General features: G+C 50.3%; 4 protein-coding genes across 4 annotated transcripts; all 4 read left to right on the plus strand.

Annotated features, from left to right (window-relative positions):
* Positions 1-749: 749 nt before the first annotated feature.
* On the plus strand, positions 750-2,757 carry COCSUDRAFT_60188 (hypothetical protein; the record flags this gene model as incomplete). Its single annotated transcript, XM_005643007.1, has 5 exons — positions 750-790; positions 1,070-1,124; positions 1,565-1,744; positions 2,000-2,196; positions 2,682-2,757. The coding sequence occupies 5 exons, from the start codon at positions 750-752 to the stop codon at positions 2,755-2,757; spliced, it is 549 nt and encodes a 182-aa protein (XP_005643064.1).
* A 1,232-nt stretch (positions 2,758-3,989) lies between these two features.
* COCSUDRAFT_68245 (hypothetical protein) lies at positions 3,990-6,727 on the plus strand. Its single transcript, XM_005643008.1, has 8 exons — positions 3,990-4,103; positions 4,258-4,337; positions 4,418-4,468; positions 4,635-4,804; positions 4,928-4,973; positions 5,101-5,172; positions 5,511-5,540; positions 5,778-6,727. Exons 1-8 carry the CDS (start codon positions 4,090-4,092, stop codon positions 6,287-6,289), a joined length of 975 nt encoding a protein of 324 aa, XP_005643065.1. The 5' UTR covers positions 3,990-4,089; the 3' UTR covers positions 6,290-6,727.
* Positions 6,728-9,040: 2,313 nt separating this feature from the next.
* COCSUDRAFT_54913 (hypothetical protein) lies at positions 9,041-10,549 on the plus strand. Its single transcript, XM_005643009.1, has 3 exons — positions 9,041-9,222; positions 9,479-9,675; positions 10,157-10,549. The coding sequence occupies exons 1-3, from the start codon at positions 9,097-9,099 to the stop codon at positions 10,230-10,232; spliced, it is 399 nt and encodes a 132-aa protein (XP_005643066.1). The 5' UTR covers positions 9,041-9,096; the 3' UTR covers positions 10,233-10,549.
* A 338-nt stretch (positions 10,550-10,887) lies between these two features.
* COCSUDRAFT_34508 (LSU ribosomal protein L11P) lies at positions 10,888-12,901 on the plus strand. Its single transcript, XM_005643010.1, has 5 exons — positions 10,888-11,151; positions 11,320-11,399; positions 11,501-11,593; positions 11,820-11,951; positions 12,568-12,901. The coding sequence occupies exons 1-5, from the start codon at positions 11,139-11,141 to the stop codon at positions 12,673-12,675; spliced, it is 426 nt and encodes a 141-aa protein (XP_005643067.1). The 5' UTR covers positions 10,888-11,138; the 3' UTR covers positions 12,676-12,901.
* The last annotated feature ends 6,600 nt before the right edge of the window (positions 12,902-19,501 follow it).

The following is a 19,501-nucleotide window of genomic DNA, read 5'->3' on the forward strand; positions in this document are numbered from 1 at the left end:
TTGCAACAATGAATTTGAGACGGGAACGAAAATTTTCAATGCAAGATGTCGCCAATCAGCAGGTCAAAGGTCAAAGACAGGAATTCAGGAGTGGACCTGAATAAACTGTGAAGTTGATGCTGCACTTTCCGCTTCTTGCACAGCATTAGCTGCGGACAATACGCGATGCCTTCTCCCGGATGTCATATCTGCATTCCTGAAGTTTCGTCTGGGTACACTGGTGGTTATCTGCATCCTTCTGGGCGCACTACGTTGTATATTTGCCAGGTTCGAGGGGCCATGACAATGAACAGTTCTTGATATCATTTACAGATCCTCCAGATTCAGCAAGTGAAGCTGCTTTGATCCCTTATCAAGACGAGAATCAGCGCAATTCCAAGCTGATACTCAGGAATTTTGCAAGATCCCGCCGAGATTGCTCAAGAATTTTATCTGCAGCCGGATTATAAGGCAACCTTCACGCTGTTGCTCAATTGCAATGGAGACTTTCAAACTTGCAATGACTGCAGTTTTTGGACAGATTGTTTCATTGCTGCGATCAGCTTCTCGGCGCTAACTCGTGCGAGCTTGACGGAAGCTCTCTTCTTGACGTGGCGCGATCAGGAGCAAGGAAAGTTCGAAACGCAGCCCCAACTTCCTGGACAGAAGGAGCTGCCATTCCATATCAGAAGCTTGGGTCTTGATTACCGTCAAGCATCCCAAACATGGCTCCTGCAAGTGATGTATGCGTGGAACGGGATGTGCAACCAATGGCGGCCGCTACTGCGGTCCACAGCGCCGTCCAGCAGGAGTGCTTGACTGCTGATGCTGTTCCGGATGCTTTCGCAACACCGATCATGCGACCAACCTTTGGCGAATCTATGTAAGTATTCTGAACACAAGCTTATATAGCGTTCGATGTGGTTTGATGGGCCTTTTTGAGTTTGAAACACCTGATCTTGCTTTCTAGAACGTTCTTTGGGAAGCTGTTGGCGTTGCCACAGCGATGATGTCATCGACCCATCCGTTCGACTTTTATGTCTCTACTGTGGTGTCAAAAGTGATATAATGACAGCAGATATCCTTGCAGGCACCAATTTCTGGAGCAGCTCAGACCCACCTTGGACACCAGCCAGTTTGCCTGCGTGAGCAAGATTGTCGATGATGGATTGTACCTGCACAAACGTCACATAAGAGGGAACCATGGAAAAATGCTGGAGTAGGCTGGAACGGCCCTGCTTCACACAGTAGTTCACCTGAAAGCTGGCGAGAAGGTGGGTTATTGCCAATTTTACCTCTATTCCTGCCAAAATCAACACACAAGATGCTCCCATTCTTCTATTAGGATCAACAGGCAATACCTAGGGACGATCCCAACCTAGGCGCATGCTTGATCAGATGTAGTACTCCATATGTCTATTGCCTGTGAAATTGCTGGTGTTTTACAGTCTCAAGCCTTTGTTTCTGCAGCTCGTTTCGGATTTGGGCAGGCCATATCCTGGAGCAACACATGGTAGTGGGCAGACTGAAGAAGCGCATGCAAATATGGATCAGCGCAGCTGAGACCCAGTGATGGTGTGCGCAGGTCGTGTCATTGGACTTTGGTCCGGTAGGAGAGGCAGACGTGACAGCCAATCTGATGGAGGCAGTGCCCTGCAGCCTGGCGCTGCATGATCCAGCTGAGCTGCCAGAAGACACTGCTGCGCTGCCCTTCCTGCACATCAAAGTGCCACACCACCCTGCCGAGTCTGCCATTCTTTCCCAGGTTGGCATCCTGCTCCCTTGTGTCTCAAATGGAGAGGGCAAGCAACCTGCACTTCACAAGGCTGTGCATTGTTTAGAACGTGGAAAGGCAGGAATGACTCTCTGCGCGGCAATCATGCCCAGTGCTACTGCAAAGCCCTACAAAAATTTCCCTGCAAAGTGTCCATATGGAGGACCTCATTCCTGCAAAGTGTCCATCTATAGAAAGGTTTTATGCCAGTCTGCATGGGTCTTCATGGCTTATGGCTGCGTGCAGGCTGTGGAGTTTGCTCAGTCGCGGCAGTACCACGCGTTCACAAACAACTGCATCCAGAACACAGACTTCTTTATTCGGGCGCTGACGGGCGGCGCAGTCAGAAATGCTCCTCTCGTGCATGACGCATTGTGCGGGCATGTGCCGGCACAAGACAACCCCATGCTCGTCATGTTCATGCTGATGACTGGATTCTCCTGGTGCGCCTTCGTTTCTCACCCTGCCGCCTTCAAAGTCACAGCTCTGCACCTTCTAACTTCAGACATGTTGATAGGACATGGGCCTTAAGTGGTAATGATGTGCAGAACAACATGATCACGGGTGACAGAGTTTGATTGGATGTCAAATTTAAGTCTCTCCACTGCATGTACATATGGCGTTAGGACACGCTGTCAGATATGCGAAAGAGATTCATTAATTTTAGAGACAAGATCAGGATTAGCAAAGTAACTCCACAATGAGGTCACGGTGCTGGTGCCCACTGTCGCTGCGTGAGGCAAGCTTACTGTGTGTGTGTGTGAGAGAGAGAGAGAGAGAGAGAAAGAGAGAGAGAAACATTACATCGTGCCAGCCAACAAGGCTGATTAGATGTCCACTGTATCTGCCCATTATTTAGAGGTTATGTTTGAGGCTGCGAGTTATGACTATTGTGGGACAAGCTGACAAGGACTGCTGCTGATTGCAGGTTTGATGTCTGCGATGGAAGCCAGGCGGCTGCAGCCTTCTTGCGGGAGCACGCCAAGCCTGCCATGCCTAAGTGAGGAGTGGGTCCAAGTGATGAGGAGGACCGCTTCTGAGAATCTTTTGAGGAGAGTGTAAACGACATTCATTACTTTATCTGTGAAGATCATGGTTCTGTCGAGAGAGTAAAGGTTGTGAATTTGCACATGTCCAGGTGCATAACGGATAATTTCAACTCATTGCTATTGCGGCTGGTGCAGCTTGTTACAGCAAGCATGTACGGACTCATTTGGTAATACGTAATGTTGCAAATTGATTGCAATTGCGCTTTGCAGGTTGCACCTGCAATCAGTTGCTCAGTGCTCGCCCAGCACAGTATGTAACGCTGAGCTGGCATTCATCTTCAATATATATGGCCCCATCCTGGAAGCGATTCACTTCCAGGATGGGGCCACTGTCCTCTGCCCTGCTGTGAGTCTTACATAGATTTGCCGGAGTTCAATCGGATAAATGATCACCATGCTTCAAAGAAGTTGCTCACCGTGCTCACTGGAGAGGACCGATATGGTCGCGTGGTTGCCAAAGAGGAAGCTCAAGAACCTGCACCCAGCATAAGAAATTGATCTAAAAGACCTTGCTTTGCTACAACGTAATAAGCATCACTTGCAACGCTACTATGGGAAAGCGCTTGAGCCAAGTGAAAGCAACAATCCGTCGTCGCCAAATATTAACACCGAGTGGCCCATGCCCGATCTCAATTTCCTTTCATACTGTAATTTAAAATTTCTGGCACGTCAATATGTGAAGGTAACTCACTTCGCACTTCACGTATGTCTATAATTAAATGACACTGGGAGCTATGAGCAGCACCTCTCTAGGGCTTCCCGAAGCGTTGAAACCTATGTGACTACGAGGCCAAAAGGAGTTCAATATGAGGCAATATCAATTATACTGTGATGTACTATAGTGAGAAAAGCCTGAATCGCTGACATTGTGGCCCGAAGCAGAGCCAACCACAACCCCGGTACTGGAGGTAGATGAACCAGATAATCTATAGCGCAGTCTGCGCCTGAGGCATTTATAAGCTAAACGATCTACAGCATCAGAACTCGATCCGGGAGCCGTTTGACTGCAAGTGGAAAGCATACGTGAAGAAATAAGTGTGTCGCGATTGTGAGGCCGAAAAATATCTGAGGTCCGGGCAGCCTTGAGGGCCTATATAGAAGCTGACTTATAAAACGAGGGTCTTGAGGTGAGGACATTCAATTCACCCTCGGACAGGTTGCAGAACGTTTTCTTGGGCTACTGTATCGAGCCTAAACGAAGTCCATATGCCCTTCGGATAAGACTTAGTCAGCCACGCATCTTCAAGGTCTGCAGCTAGGTCACCTCTGTGCAATAAAGTTTTGACCATGGCAAAGCGAAGGTGAGCAGGCAGTGCAGTCACGTGATTGAATGCACTTGCAATGGTACACATGTAAACGAAAAGTTTCAAAGCGCAGAAAAGAACTGGACAGTACAGGAAAGAACCCGCATTGGGGATACCCTGTCTCAAGTTCACTATTTGAATGTCTTTGCAGACCGGGGGGCTACTGGACTTCACTTTCATGTTTGCCAACCTTCGCAATGTTGCTGGCGATAATGAAGACCAAAGACATAGGTGATGCTTTGTACCGCAGTGACTGCTCATGAAGCCGTTAGTATGGAAAACACTTGACGGGACGTTCGGGGTATCGCTAGGTGCTTTTGCTGTGGAGTATGAGAACGTTCTGAACTCGACGGCTGTTCAAGGTGCGCCTACTTATCCTGTGCGGATATTTAAACAAGACTGAAGAATGGCTCTGGCCATTCCTTTACCAAAACCCTGATGCTGAAGTGAGTTTTGGTGGTTTCTTCTTACTTCTTGGCACATGTTTGTACTGCACACGGTTCTCAAATATCCTCGTGAATGGCCCAGGCATCGATGGATTTTTCCCAGCAAGCAAGGCCTACGTCCTTGCTCAGAACAAGCATCTCGAGTATGAGCTTCAATCTTTGAAGACCACTGTTGCTCAACTGGCTGCCGAGAATCAGCAAGAACAGAGCATAATCAATAATTTGGTGGAAAAAGTCAACTCCTTCACTCCAGTAAGTTTTGTCACATCGTGTATGAATTCTCATGCGTCCATTAATTAACTTGCTGCAGGAACCCATGCTGCAATTGCTGCGATTTGTCGAAGGACAAGCATTATGTGCACGTATAAAACGCAGGGTCTCAATGGAACAGATGGTATCAATGGCTTCAATGGAACTGCAGGTATGTCACTACCCATAGAAGTTGTTGTTGTTACTGTTATTGCTCCACTCTGCATTCATCCATATGCTGCGGGATGGAGCTCATTTGCAACAGGTTTCTGACACACTTTCTTGTGCATGTCCTACAGGACCCACAGGGGCCACTGGCCTTACTGGTGCGACTGGAGGCACCGGCCCAACTGGCGGCACCGGCCCAACAGGTGTGCTCCCTGGCTGAGTGCAATGAAAGCACATGGCTCAAATGCAAGCTTCTATGTGAGTCTGCAAAGTGACCGGCTCCGAAGAGAGATCTGAATTCCAGCATGGACAACAATTGCACTGCCTGCCTGCCTGCGCTTCCCTTATAAAGTCACGTGAGACTAAAATACAGTGTGCTGCGCATCTCATTTGCATGCAGCATGCATGCATGCTGTATGGTCAGAATAGGCAAGAATTATCGTGTTCAGAAAGCTACCATGCGTACCTTGAATGCTGTTTTTTCTTGCTGTAGCCTACGCCAATACCAAAGAGTTTTTCGTTACATTGTGGTATTCTGCAGGTGGAACGGGCGTAGGAGTGATAACCGCAGGTGTGTTCCTGCCAGTGGTTTCTGTTATGATTATCTTTGGCATGTAACAGGCTTCTTTAGCTAGCAAATGTGTCACTGCTTCAACAGATGCACCTTTAGCACAGAATACCTGAAGCCTCTGCAATCCTTAGAGGCCACATGAGGTGTCAAAGATGAAGCGAAGCACCCAAGTCAAAGCATTGCACCTTGCAATTGCCTTGATAAGGGTGATGACTCATTGGGCATGCATGCATGCAGCGCAAGAGCTCATCACCTTCGACGTCAACGAGAACGGCTCAAATCTGCCTGCGGAAAATCAATTCGGCGCCCGCACATCTTTCTTCAACCTCAGATTTGGGTACGGCTTTGGGACTGTGGAGAATGGCGGCGGAACATGGTCGCGACCTGACAACACCTACCGCATTGTGCCTGAGTCCCCGCCGAACGTTGCCGTGTGGTCACCGACTGGACCCGCCACCATCCAGCCGGCACCAACTGTCGTCAGCTTTGCCCTCAACAGCATCTATGTTGGCTACCTCCAAGCCTCTGAAGCGCCCGCCGCCGCCCCTGTCGTCATCACAGGCTACCTACAGACGATCGCTGTGGCAGCGTGCTCTTACACAGTGGCCCCAACGGCAGGCCAGCCACCCACGCTGGTGACGACGCCCGGGTGCGGGAATGTGGACCAGATCGAGAACACAGACAACAACGGCCAATATTTTTTCATTGACAATATGGATGTCACACTTTTTAAGCTGTCCTATGCCTGAGGTGCCCATCCGCTTTTGTTTCCGAAGTTTGGAATGGAGTATTTGGAGCAGGTGCCGGAGGCAGACCTTTTGACTTAGCAGCTGCTGGGGAAAATATTTGGACACTTAGAACGATGTCCTAAAACAATTGCCGAAGTGCTGGGCACTCATTTGAATGTGAGAAACCAAGCTCTAGAGTGGAAAGAAGCAGAGAGCAGCTGCTGGAAAGGTTTTCTTATTAATTTTCAAATACTTGGAATGAAGTCTTGGGGCAGCTGCTGAAAGCATCTGCTGGGGAGATTATTTGGACACTTGGAACGATATTCTGGAAGAACTGCCGAAATCTAGTGCTGGGCACTCAATTGAAAGTTGGAAAGAAAAACTCTGGAGCGGGCCCGGGAAGAAGCAGAGAGCAGCTGCTGGAAAGGTTTTCTTTATAATTTTCAATAACATGGAATGAAGTCTTGGGGCAGCTGCTGAAAGCATTTGCTGGGGAGAGTCTTGAGAGCTAAAATGGGGTTCAAAAACACCGTTCCAGCAGCTGTGACAGCTTTTTTTGACATTTGCAGGAAGCTGCAGGAAGCAGATGCTGCCTGAGTACGTCTACATAGTATGTGCAGAGGAGAACTTCCCCACAGCTCCCCGGGTTCTCACAGCGCAATTTGGCAACTGATCAGACGATATCTTGGTGATCGACCCACTAGTTGGCATGTTTGTCAAGTGCCAGCATTTGACATCAGGCATTAAAAGTCCGTCTAATGCTGCAGGGACTTGATCTTCTCATCCTTCCCTGCTCCCGGCCTCCACTTTCCCAACTCCGTCTGCAGCATGTTCAGAGCCTGTTGCTTCATGGCTCCTGCATTGCGCACCTCCAGGTTCCAGCTGGTTCACATGCGCCCACACCTTCCGAAGGTCTCCGGAATCCGCATGTAACCGAAAGTAGCCTTGAAAGTTCTGATGCACCTTGCCTCTCAGGCACCGGTGCCTCCCTTGGCCGCAGCGGCTCATCAAAGCTTGCGTGATCTTTGTTAAACAGGTACTACTTAGTAAGTGCCTGCATGCATGCGGCTAATGGAGGGTGACAAAGAGGGGGATGCTGTGAAGAGTTTTGAAACAGCCCCCCGCTGAGCTGGGATCCAGTGATGCACTGCTCACCAGACAGGCCACATGATTCACAAGGCAGAGAAATCTTATCATTCATGGTTTCAAGTGAGTGACGTAGTGCTGATGCATTGCCTGATGTCAGTCCAGACTCTGTGTGAGTCACTCCAGAGGATGACTGTTTGTGAGGGTTGTGGTCACGTGCGGATTGTAACGCAGCTCTGTCATCGACATAAATGACATGACGATTCTCGGCATAGAAAGGGATCTCGGGGTATGCGCACGCACATCCAATGTCTCGCTTCAAATTTCTCCTAGTCTTGCTTGTCAGCGCCACCAGAAGCGGCGGTGAGTGCCGCAACATCAACATTGAACCCACAGGGCCCTTGATATCTTCACACGTTCCCTGGACAAGCAATCGGGCTTAGACCGGATGCACATTAGTATATATTGGCTGAAACGAGATTGCTGATTGTCGCCAACTGAAAGGGGTGTCGGCAACGAGTTTGTGACTGGCTTAAATGAAACCCTTGCGCGTCAGCTTCTAGACCTCGCTTCCCCTAAAATGTGTATTTCGATCGTGCAACCCTCGCAAGAAAACTTTTGTTACTTAAAAGGGTAGGATCCAAAGACTGCAGTTCTTGGACAGAATTGTTTCATTGCTGCGATCAGGATGCTGACGGAAGCTCTCTTCTTGACGTGGCGCGATCAGGAGCAAGGAAAGTTCGAAACGCAGCCCCAACTTCCTGGACAGAAGGAGCTGCCATTCCATATCAGAAGCTTGGGTCTTGATCACCGTCAAACATCCCAAACATGGCTCCTGCAAGTGATGTATGCGTGGAACGGGATGTGCAACCAATGGCGGCCGCTACTGCGGTCCACAGCGCCGTCCAGCAGAAGTGCTTGACTGCTGATGCTGTTCCGGATGCTTTCGCAACACCGATCATGCGACCAACCTTTGGCGAATCTATGTAAGTATTCTGAACACAAGCTTATATAGCGTTCGATGTGGTTTGATGGGCCTTCTTGAGTTCGAAACCCCTGATCTTGCTTTCTAGAATGTTCTTTGGGAAGCTGTTGGCGTTGCCACAGCGATGATGTCATCGACCCATCCGTTCGACTTTTATGTCTCTACTGTGGTGTCAAAAGTGATATAATGACAGCAGAAATCCTTGCAGGCACCAATTTCTGGAGCAGCTCAGACCCACCTTGGACACCAGCCAGTTTGCCTGCGTGAGCAAGATTGTCGATGATGGATTGTACCTGCACAAACGTCACATAAGAGGGAACCATGGAAAAATGCTGGAGCAGGCTGGAACGGCCCTGCTTCACACAGTAATTTACCTGAAAGCTGGCGAGAAGGTGGGTTATTGCCAATTTTACCTCTATTCCTGCCAAAATCAACACACAAGATGCTCCCATTCTTCTATTAGGATCAACAGGCAATACCTAGGGACGATCCCAACCTAGGCGCATGCTTGATCAGATGTGGTACTCCATATGTCTATTGCCTGTGAAATTGCTGGTGTTTTACAGTCTCAAGCCTTTGTTTCTGCAGCTCGTTTTGGATTTGGGCAGGCCATATCCTGGAGCAACACATGGTAGTGGGCAGACTGAAGAAGCGCATGCAAATATGGATCAGCGCAGCTGAGACCCAGTGATGGTGTGCGCAGGTCGTGTCACTGGACTTTGGTCCGGTAGGAGAGGCTGACGTGACAGCCAATCTGATGGAGGCAGTGCCCTGCAGCCTGGCGCTGCATGATCCAGCTGAGCTGCCAGAAGACACTGCTGCGCTGCCCTTCCTGCACATCAAAGTGCCACACCACCCTGCCGAGTCTGCCATTCTTTCCCAGGTTGGCATCCTGCTCCCTTGTGTCTCAAACGGAGAGGGCAAGCTAACCTGCACAACACAGGGCTGTGCATTGTTTAGCACCTGGAAAGGCAGGAATGACTCTCTGCGCAGCAATCATGCCCAGTGCTACTGCAAGGCCCTACGAATACATCCCTGCAGAGTGTCCATATGGAGGAACTTATTCCTGCAAAGTGTCCATCTATAGAAAGGTTTTATGCCAGTCTGCATGGGTCTTCATGGCTTATGGCTGCGTGCAGGCTGTGGAGTTTGCTCAGTCGCGGCAGTACCACGCGCTCACAAACAACTGCATCCAGAACACAGACTTCTTTATTCGGGCGCTGACGGGCGGCGCAGTCAGAAATGCTCCTCTCGTGCATGATGCATTGTGCGGGCATGTGCCGGCACAAGACAACCCCATGCTCGTCATGTTCATGCTGATGACTGGATTCTCCTGGTGGGCCTCCATTCCTCACCCTGCCGCCTTCAAAATTACAGCTCTGCACCGTATGAATTTAGACAAGTTGATAGGACACGGGCCTTAAGCGGTAATGATGTTCAGAACAACATGAACCCAGGTGACAGATTTTGATTGGATGCCAAATTTAAGTCTCTCCACTGCATGTACATGTGGCATTAGGACACGCTGTCAGATGTGCGAAAGAGATTCATTAAATTTAGAGACAAGGTCAGGTTAGCAATGTATCTCCAGAATGAAGTCACGGTGCTGGTGCCCACTGTCACTGCGTGATGCAAGCTTACTGTGTGTGTGTGTGTGAGAGAGAGAGAGAGAGAGAGAGAGAGAAACATTACATCGTGCCAGCCAACAAGGCTGATTATATGTCCACTGTATCTAGACCATTACTTAGAGGTTGTGTGTGAGGCTGTGAGGTATGTTTACTGTGGGACAAGCTGAAAAGGACTGCGGCTGATTGCAGGTTTTATGTCTGCGATGGAAGCCAGGTGGCTGCAGCCTTCCTGAGGGAGCACGCCAAGCCTGCCATGCCTAAGTGAGGAGTGGGTCCAAGTGATGAGGAGGACAGCTTCTGAGAATTTTTTGAGGAGAGTGTGAACCCTCCAACATTCATTACTTTATCTGGGATGGTTCTGTCGAGGAATTAAAGGTTGTGAATTGTACATGTCCAGGTGTAAGAAAGATTCTTTCAGCTCAGTGCTATTGCGGCTGGTGCAGCTTGTTTCAACGAGCATGTAGTGACTCATTTGGTGATACTTAATGTTGCAAGTTGATTGCAATTGCGCTTTGCAGTTTGCAACTGCAATCAATTGCTTAGTGCTCGCCCAGCACAGTATGTAATGCTGAGCTGGCATTCATCTTTAAAATACAGGTACAGAATGAAGGAACCTGCATCCCACAGGATGGCATTTTAAAGTTTGAATGCGCATATGCGTGCAGTGCATGCATCACATCCAGCTTGAAGGTGTCCATGCATTGCATCAGCAGAAGAAAAAGGTAGTCCCTGAAACGATGTTGGCCTTGCAACGAAACCCCTTCCTCGTTCAAAATTCTGTTTTTGCTTCCAGCAAGTGCTCCTGTCATTGATGGCTTTTGGACATGCTGTGTCCAATTTAGGACGGCAACGGAACGCCTCCACCTGGATCCCTATCCACCTCACAGCCGCTGGTGCATTTTCTTTGGAGCAAACGAAGAGGTGGGTCGAAAAGAGACGTTAGATATTTTACGAATAGGGGGTAATCATGCAAGCTACGGGTTTTACCGTCGGTGCGCCTCTTGCAGCTCCCAGAAGCTCACCTCATGCCTGCAGAAGTTCCATCTCGTTGAGAAGTGGATTCTTGGGAACATCGACCAGCAGCTGTCAGCACAAATCGATATGCGGATGCAGATTGCAGCAGAGCAGTCAGTATGCGCGGCAGGGACAGGGCTCTCGAAGGACGACTGTTATGGCAGCAAAAGGTGCCTTCTTTGTTGCGACATAATACATTCAATCTGCGTTTGTTGAGCAGTATTCTTGTGATTTGCGAGACAACCTTCAGTAATGGAGTCCAAATACGATCACCTTCTGTCTTGCCGTTCTGGACTCCGATGAGACTCCTGCCCACTCTATGGATCATGTGTGTGCAGTGGTGGGTATGATTAAGCTGGCGCTCCAAGCTGGAAAGGCCAACCCGGCACCTCCGGTGGGCCCTGCTCTGGGATCAAAGGTGCGTAATCCCTAACCCCCACCTCATTTTGCAAGGATGTGTAGTGAAATTTTTCAAGGGCTGTGAATGCTGATACTTATTCCTGTGCGTGGCTACTGCAGGGTCTCAACATCATGCAGTTCTGCAAAGAGTACAACGCTGCCACCCAGGACAAAGTTGGCACTGTCATCCCCGTTGAGATCACCTGCTTCGAGGTGAGACTGAAATGCGGCCAACCTGCATAGAGCAAGCTCCCTGAGTGTGTCTCATCATTACTGTATCAAACAGTGTACGCCAGCCGATTAGCACGGAGCAAGGGCCCTAATTATGTCTCGTCATAATTATATTCAAGGTGTACGCCGATACTACTACAGATCTGCATTTTGATCTCTTTGGGGCTGGGGGGGGGAGGCTGAAAGTGCTGTGTGCTGGTGTCTGCAGGACCGCAGCTTCACATTCATCTTGAAGACACCGCCGGCGTCAGTGCTGCTGCAGAAGGCTGCTGGCGTCCAGAAGGGATCTGGCACCCCAAACACAGCTAAGGTTGGCCAGGTCACCCGCGCACAGCTCCAGGTGTGCACATGCTGCTCCTCATCAATACTAGTATTAGCATGAGTACATGCCATATCTGCCAAGAGGCAAGGTGCGTCTGCAGCCTGTTGCAGTCAAAGCAGCTTTGCTGCAGACAAGAAAGACAAGATATGCTGACAACATGCCACCCCTTGATAGGCCCGCCATATCCAAGCAAGACCCAATCAACCGTGGGCACGGTGCTCAGTATTTGCAGCGCTCCTCATTTGTACTTTCCCTTTCTGCCAGTAGTTTTCCTTTTGTCGCATTGTTTCAGCGTTGGCGTCTGAGACCAGCATCGGATGATGGGGGATGGATGATGAAGGGTAGAGCCGGTGCCCAGGGGCTTGGAAAGTGATAGTCTTGCGCGAGGCTGCATTGCAACAGCATGAACAACAGCTGGCCCAGGAGTGCATGGGAATAACGATGAGCGCCAGTGTGTGGATAGAATAGTTCAGAGAGCAGAGTCATTCAGAGCGGCATGCGGATTGGCAATTTTGTCCCTCGTGCTGCCGATTCTGTCCTCAAGTCTGCTCTGACAACCTGCCATCTGTGTGATGCTTATCTTTGTCAAGTTCTTGAATTATGAGCTGACTCTCCAGTTGCTATTGGTGTGCAGGAAATTGCGACCACAAAGCTCCCGGACTTGAATGCCACTACAGTGGAGGCTGGCATGCGGATCATTGAGGGGACAGCGAAGAACATGGGCATCACTGTTGTTGACTAAGGAAGCTAGCAGACGGTTCTCAGCAGCGTTTCTGACAACCGCCATGCAACGGATGATTGCTGAACCTTTAGCCGCCAACTTCTCCCGATGTCTCATCTCACCAGAGATTGCGATGTGTGCTGATCAGCACAACTTGTCAACTTCATTGCAGAATTACGCAGATGGTTCTCTGTACGTTTATAATATTATGCTGGCTTCCAGTTTTGTAATGAGCTGTACAGCTGTTAGGCGCAGCGGAAATGCATACATTCTCGGCTTGAGACAACGGGTTGTCCTGTGGTATTCATAGGACCTGCAGCTGTCTTGCTGACATGTTCTTGATGTCGAGGCTTGGTCAGGAAGAAATCTGATGGATCCTGAACAGGACATTGTCCAATCCAAGGATTCGCTGTATTCCAACCGCATCTTACGGAACATCTCTCGACGATCTCAGATCTAATCCCTCAGACATGAAGCACATCATAGCCTCTAATGAGAAACTTACTGCACAGGTGCAACTGTGCAATAAGGCAGTACTGCCAACTTGCACAATACTGCCAGACAAGGCAGTGATTGTATTCCGTATCAAGCCAGAGAAGGGCTTGCTTAGAGTAGCATGGCAGGCACGGTTTCGATCTTTCCAGCAGAAGCTCGTGCCTCAACTCAAAATCCTTGCAACGCCAACAAGGCGTCTTGTCCCTAAAAGGGGAGCTTGTACACGCGTGAGAAGCCCTAGCGACTGGAGAACTTGGCCAAACAGCGAGGAGCGACCATAACACTGAGGAACCGGCAATGCATGCTACAAGAAGGTGATCACAATGTGCTCATCACGTCTCATGAGTCGCAGAGTGTTGCCTTCCGTAACAGGACGACATCAAACGTGGACCTAAACTTTTCGCTTCCTGCACGAATGCTCTTTAGCATGGAAGCTGCCACTCTACAGCAGGACACGATGCTCAGCAAAGATCTTGCAGAGTACCAAATTTTTAGCTGATCTGATAGCAGCTATCCTCACTTGTGAGGTCAGTTATCCTGACATGAGGCATGCATGTCCATCAGTGCGCGTCGCCTTGTGCACACAGCAGGCTAGAGTGCTGCTCTTTAGAAAACTAGTGTTGAACTGGCAGGTGCAGTCTCTGGATGTCAAACTGGTTCCGGACTTTGATGTTCTCAGGCCAGCTCCGAATCAGCCCATTACAGGCTGATCTGAATGAACAGTGCCTGATTGGCAGCCAGTGTCCATGCTGCATCAATATGGTGACCTGTGGTGCTCAGGGCACTTCCGGGGCCTGTCATTCTGGACGAGGAAGCCGAGGAGGAGAGACATGGAGCAGAAGCTCTGTGGGAGTTGGTGCAGCTTGCTCGCCACAGCGGCCTCAACGAAGAGGCAGCCTTCAGAGAGAGGAAGCAGCTCATCAACACCGAAGGTGGGCCAACTTACCCCTGTGGCAGCATGCATGACATCATGTGCATGGACCTGTGGCATCTGCAATTACTCAGCTCTGCTGGCCGTGTAGCCCTTCATGAGGGCGCCCTTATTGGGCTCAATGTTGCTGTTTAGCCATGCAGCATGTAAGCCTCTGCCAGGGCTGTCCGCAGGGAGAAATCTGCTGATTGCCTGTCCACATTTGTCCAATGCCGGCCGGCCTCTTAAGCATATCCGCAAGCAGGCCTGCTTTCTTTCAGGCAGGATCATCTGGTTGAGTGTCACCAACTTAATTTCCAAGTGCTCGGCTGTCATGCTGGGCGCTGACTCTCCGAGGAAGAATCAGAGTCAGGCATCAGATCAGCTCAAAGCTTGGCTGGAAGCAATGTAATGTGACTGAATGAGTCGCTGACTGTCCTCGCCGCAGCATAGCTTTTGGACACACACAACAGAGCACAGCTCTTGAAAGCCTCATACTGCAGCTTGTCTGCAGGACGCACCTTGCCTCTTGGCAGGAAAAGCATGTAATAGTAACATGTTTGAAGTAGATGTGCTGCAGCTGATGTCTCTTTGTTGTTGCAGATGAGGCGAACACAGACGCCTGTGCAGTGGGCATAGGCTCCTGCCTGAACGTGAGAAATGTGGCGGACCATGTCAGCGCAGCAGACCTCGTCAGATTCTTTGAGCAGCACCCCGCTGGCGGCCGCATTCTGGAGTGCAGGCTGCAGGCCAGCAGGTCAATGCGCAACCACATGTAAGCCTTTACCAAGGCTGTTACTTCCTGAGGACATGTGTGCTAAACCTACATGTATTTCTGGCATCCTGGCCTTAAGGTTTAGAAAAAATTATATGCTGACATCAAAGCAGAGCGATCGCCAAACATACGGAGGAAGGGCTGCCTTGCAGTGGCTGCCTCACAGGCTGCCTCACTGCCTCATAAATTGCGAAAATTTGTCGACAGTTGTTAATTTTCCAGCACTGCAGAATGTTTCAGGTGCAAATGGTTTACTGCTGTGCTGCAGGTTTTGCTAATGAAACTTATGGGTCCAAGAGGAATATCGGCAGCCCTTACAGTCATGTTGAGAAGATCTCTTTGGGAGCACGTTCTGAAGGGGGCATGCAATGCATGTGTGACAGCTGTTGAGTGATTTTAATGGCATGCATGGGGGTGCAGGGGGGTGGGCAAGGTCCATTTTGCCTTACGGGGTGCCGCCAGGAGACTGCTGGACAGCAGCTTGGGCTATGAGGGCAACGTAGTGCGCGAGCTGCCTGCCCCAAATGACATCTGCTGCAGGTTCCATCTATGGTATGTCTTTCCAGCATGAGGGTGTCGTGTTCCAAGAATAAGAAGAAGAAATGCATACATCCGCGCAAAACGAGTCACCAAATGCACAGATCTTGCTTGATATGTCTTGCGCCGGTTGGCAAAGACCAAGGGCTGAGATGAGATGCCCAGGAATTCCCCGATGGTGTTCTTGAGCCTGAGGAAGGGGCTTGCACCCTGCAACTTCCCTCTTTGACTCTGGAAGACCATCGGGCTTTCCTGACTGGCTGGTTGCAACTGCGATTGCGCATGCATGGCAAAGTTATTGCATGCAGCTGCCACTTGCCGAAGGAAGGGCACGATTGTCAGCGGTAATCAAGTGATGTTGAGTCGTGCCTAGGATCGAGGCTGGGCATGTGCTGGCATGTGACAGAGGGTATGCGCGCGCATGCATGCAGGATATCCGAAGACAGGCCGAAGCGCATCGGCCGGGACAAGATCCAAGGCCTGCTATTTACAGCTGTCCAGCTGGAGATGGGCAATCTTGTGGGCAGCGGGCACAAGTTTGCGGTCGTGCAGAAGCTGCCGGTGGCCATGCAGGTTGACATGCGCGGCCGGGTGATCATATTTGAATTTGAACATGTCAGCCAGCTGTATCGGGTCGAGGTGCGCTTATCCCCTCCGCCTGAGCTGTGCATGCATCAATGCAACAATGCAAGTGGTCATGCGCTGCCACAAAGACGCATGCTAGTGTAGTCATACTCCTCAGGCCTTTCACCCAAGTCTCCAATGTGTGCTGATGATGGCGCTGCAAAACAAATCTGACAGCACTAGAACTGCAGCTTGCAATATGCAAGCTTCTCTCCGCGTTGTACAAAGTCCCCCCTTTGTTTCCTGTTGGATGGCAGTAACGATGTGGATGCATGACGCAGCCAAATTACTAGTGACTCAGCACGGCCTTCATCATATGGTGGTCCCCTCTCAGAAATGCCTGCCCTTGAAAGAAAAAGAAAATCAAGCTCTCCGTGTGTATCCTGCAGCTGCGGCTGAAGGAGATTGCCGGCCGAGCGCTGCTGCACACGGACGCGGACACGCAGAACGCAGCGCTTGTGATCCCGGTGAAAGTGCCGCCGCGTATCTACCGGCTTGACCCTAGGAGGGACCGGGGCGGTTATTCCCTTGGAGGGTCCAGGGGGCGCGTCCGGAATTACTACAGCGTCAAGGAGGGCCTGGATTGGCTGCGCACCACCGACTTCACTCCGCAGGCCGCTTTCGGCCGCAGCTTCGCCTACAGGTGCTGTAATCCTGCAGAGTCAGCTGATGAACACACAGAAGCTTCATTGCAGCTGTTGGATTGCGGTCAGAGCCGCAGTGCGGTATGGCCTCCTATCTGTGGGGCTTGAATGTGGTGGTCAGAATTGTAGTAGAGGCCCTCTCAAAGCCTGCGGAGGAAGCTCTGGTTCACGGTCGTCCCCAACCTGGGTTTTGATTGGGCCGAGAATTAATCCTCACAATAAGTACAGCTGTGAATTGGAGCTAAAAGACGCCTAATTGCAGCCGAAGCGTCTCACAGCACTGGAGTTTGAAAGTGGAAATGGGCCTCTGTGGGTATGCTACTTTTGTTAAACCTTTCCACGGGATAGGAGAACCACATGCAGGCTGCAGCTCAGAGCTTGCCACTATAGCTACCATCTAATGTTTTCTTCCTGGTCAAACCCAACCCCAGGAGGCCAAGAACAGCATGCGACACCGGTAATCATCACTAATATTAACAAAATGTTGTGCGCAGGCTGGTGCTGGACTGTCCGGACGAGGACATGAAGCCGGGCGGAAGCAGGCGGCACCTGCTGGATCGCCTGCGGCAGTGCAGGATACTCTCCGATGACGAGGACTGGGACGTCTGTGCAGTCACCCCCGCGCCGCGGCGCGACTACCTCTCCGAGTACCTGCTAGGAGGCGTTCCCTTCCAGGCAAGTTTGCCACCGTAGATTAGTCAAAGTTTACTGAAGATTAGTAATGACCCTCGTCGCAGTGCAGCATGGCTACCTCTCAACTTGTGGAAAATTTCACGTGGCATGCTGATAAGAATAATGATTAGAGATCAAATCAATTGAGAGTATGATAATGCTAATAATGTACTAGGACTGGTTTCAGTGCCAGAGCACACCTGAGTAGATGCACCACGTCGGTATTTGATACCTCCACGCAGCTTCTTCTGGCGATTGATTAAAGGTTTTCAATGATACCAAGAGCACAAAACCCGCTTAAGATACTATAGTTGTCCCTGACAGCTCCCATTGAGGGCACCTTTGAGCGCTGTTGCACTGTTGCTGTCAATACCGGCCGAGGTCCCCTCTCTCATATATATGATATAATATATCTGACCCCACACGGGTACCGGCTGGCGGGGGGCGGTACAAATACTGAGCACCGTGCACACGGTTGATTGGGTCTTACTTGGACCTAGCGAGTCCAACAAGGGGTAGGAATTTGGCAGCCTTTACATGCAGCTTGTCTGCAGACGCACCTTGCCTTCGGCCGGAAAAGCGTGTGATAACACAGGTACGGCAGAGGCAATGTCAACCACCATCAGGACAGCGGGGCGACTCCATTCGAAGAACCTAATAATCTAGGGCACTTGCAGCAACACCACTCATAGTATGTTTGCCCCAAGCAAGAGGTTGGTGTTGCGCGCAGGTGCGCTACTACCTGGACTGTCTGCTGAGTCAGGGCCACGTCAGCGACGCGCAGCTGGATATCGGCTTCTGCACCCGCCTGCTGCCCAAGCACACCCCCGAGGTCCCCACCTTTTACATCCTCACAGCTTCAGTCCTGCTCTTTCCATGTTATTTCTGCTATTCGAAGCCCCGCAATTTCTTTCAGTGCTTATTATCTGTCGGGCAAGTTTCGGCACTTGCTTGCATGCAGAATGACTCGCTCTCCAATGATGTTTCTGCAGTCATAAAATGCTACAATTCCCTTGAATTCTTATGATGTGCCTCTCAAATGTTTGCAGATGGTTTGCTGCAGCAAGACTCGCATTTCATTCTCGCTCCTGTAGTCATGAAGTGCCGCTCCCCCAAACAAATTTCATGAATTTGAATTTGCACTTGGGTTTGAGATTTGAGATTTTGAATTTGAATGCGAAGGTGGTGGCTGTGGAAGCTTTGGCGCTGGTTTTGGCGGCCAAAATCCGCGTGCCAATTTTGGAGAGGGCGTTCATGGTGTACTGCCAGCCTCTGCTGGAGATGTTTCAGGCCAAACAACCCATCGAAAGGCGCGCTATCTAGCCAGCCCTCATGAAAGCAATGCAGCCTCCTGTTTTTGTATAAGGTGTCTGGCAGTCCTGCATGCAGCCTTTTGCCAGGTGTATGTTGATGCACAGGATGAGCCTGATCTGGCTCAAAACTTATAGACTGAAATGTTCAACACGGATTTTGGGTACTCCTGCTTCACCTTCATGCAGAGTAGGGCATTTTCTACCATCCTCAAAAGTATGTGGGAGACAATACCCTGCGCGGCTGGAAGGTGAAGTAGGGATCAGACGAATTTAATCTGTAAAATCTCAGGCAAACATAAAATACTTTATTGCAGGCTGTGGAATAGGCCTGCAGCACAAGCTATGTGGGATGCACCGTCCTAGTTCAATCAGCCTTAGAGAATACGAGGGAATGCAGTTTCCAACTGTAAGCCTTCAAAAGGACCGTGCAGGAACCATAATAATAAGCAAGGGTCCTGAACAGTAGGGTTTTGGGGTGCGCGCAGGTTTGTGCCGGAGTATGGGATGCTGATTGCGCGTGTTTTGGTCACGCCCACGCGCATCGTCTGCCTGGCGCCAGAGGCAAATTCCCTCCAAAATGGAACCTCAAAGAATCACTGGGACCTGGATTTCATGTCTGCGCTACGTCCTGTAGCATTCCATCATGATGTAGGCAAGACAAGCCGCCTGCAGCTGGTAGCTCCCGTACCAAGGCATATCCATGTGTCTCAGATGTTTCTCAGACACATAAAACTGCCTCTGTACGCGAGCTACCAGCAGCATTGCAGGGTGTATGGGGGTACCAGAGTTGGTGTCAGATTGCCTGCACGCTAGCAGAAATCCAGCAGAGCGCTATTCTGAATGTGTGCCTTGTCATGGCCCGGGCGCATGAGCAGCA

This window comes from Coccomyxa subellipsoidea, assembly GCF_000258705.1.
Source record: "Coccomyxa subellipsoidea C-169, whole genome shotgun sequence".
Lineage (NCBI taxonomy): Eukaryota > Viridiplantae > Chlorophyta > Trebouxiophyceae > Coccomyxaceae > Coccomyxa > Coccomyxa subellipsoidea.

Bases quoted from the DNA above. Each gene is read 5' to 3' on its own strand.
- COCSUDRAFT_34508 (XM_005643010.1), top strand. The intron at 11,594-11,819 runs GTGAGACTGAAA...TGGTGTCTGCAG, and splicing joins TTGAGATCACCTGCTTCGAG to GACCGCAGCTTCACATTCAT. The intron at 11,952-12,567 runs GTGTGCACATGC...ATTGGTGTGCAG, and splicing joins TCACCCGCGCACAGCTCCAG to GAAATTGCGACCACAAAGCT.
- COCSUDRAFT_68245 (XM_005643008.1), top strand. The intron at 5,173-5,510 runs GTGTGCTCCCTG...GGTATTCTGCAG, and splicing joins TGGCGGCACCGGCCCAACAG to GTGGAACGGGCGTAGGAGTG. The intron at 5,541-5,777 runs GTGTGTTCCTGC...GCATGCATGCAG, and splicing joins CGTAGGAGTGATAACCGCAG to CGCAAGAGCTCATCACCTTC.
- COCSUDRAFT_54913 (XM_005643009.1), top strand. From the start codon at position 9,097: ATGGAGGCAGTGCCCTGCAGCCTGGCGCTGCATGATCCAGCTGAGCTG. The intron at 9,223-9,478 runs GTTGGCATCCTG...GGCTGCGTGCAG, and splicing joins AGTCTGCCATTCTTTCCCAG to GCTGTGGAGTTTGCTCAGTC. The intron at 9,676-10,156 runs GTGGGCCTCCAT...GGCTGATTGCAG, and splicing joins CTGATGACTGGATTCTCCTG to GTTTTATGTCTGCGATGGAA.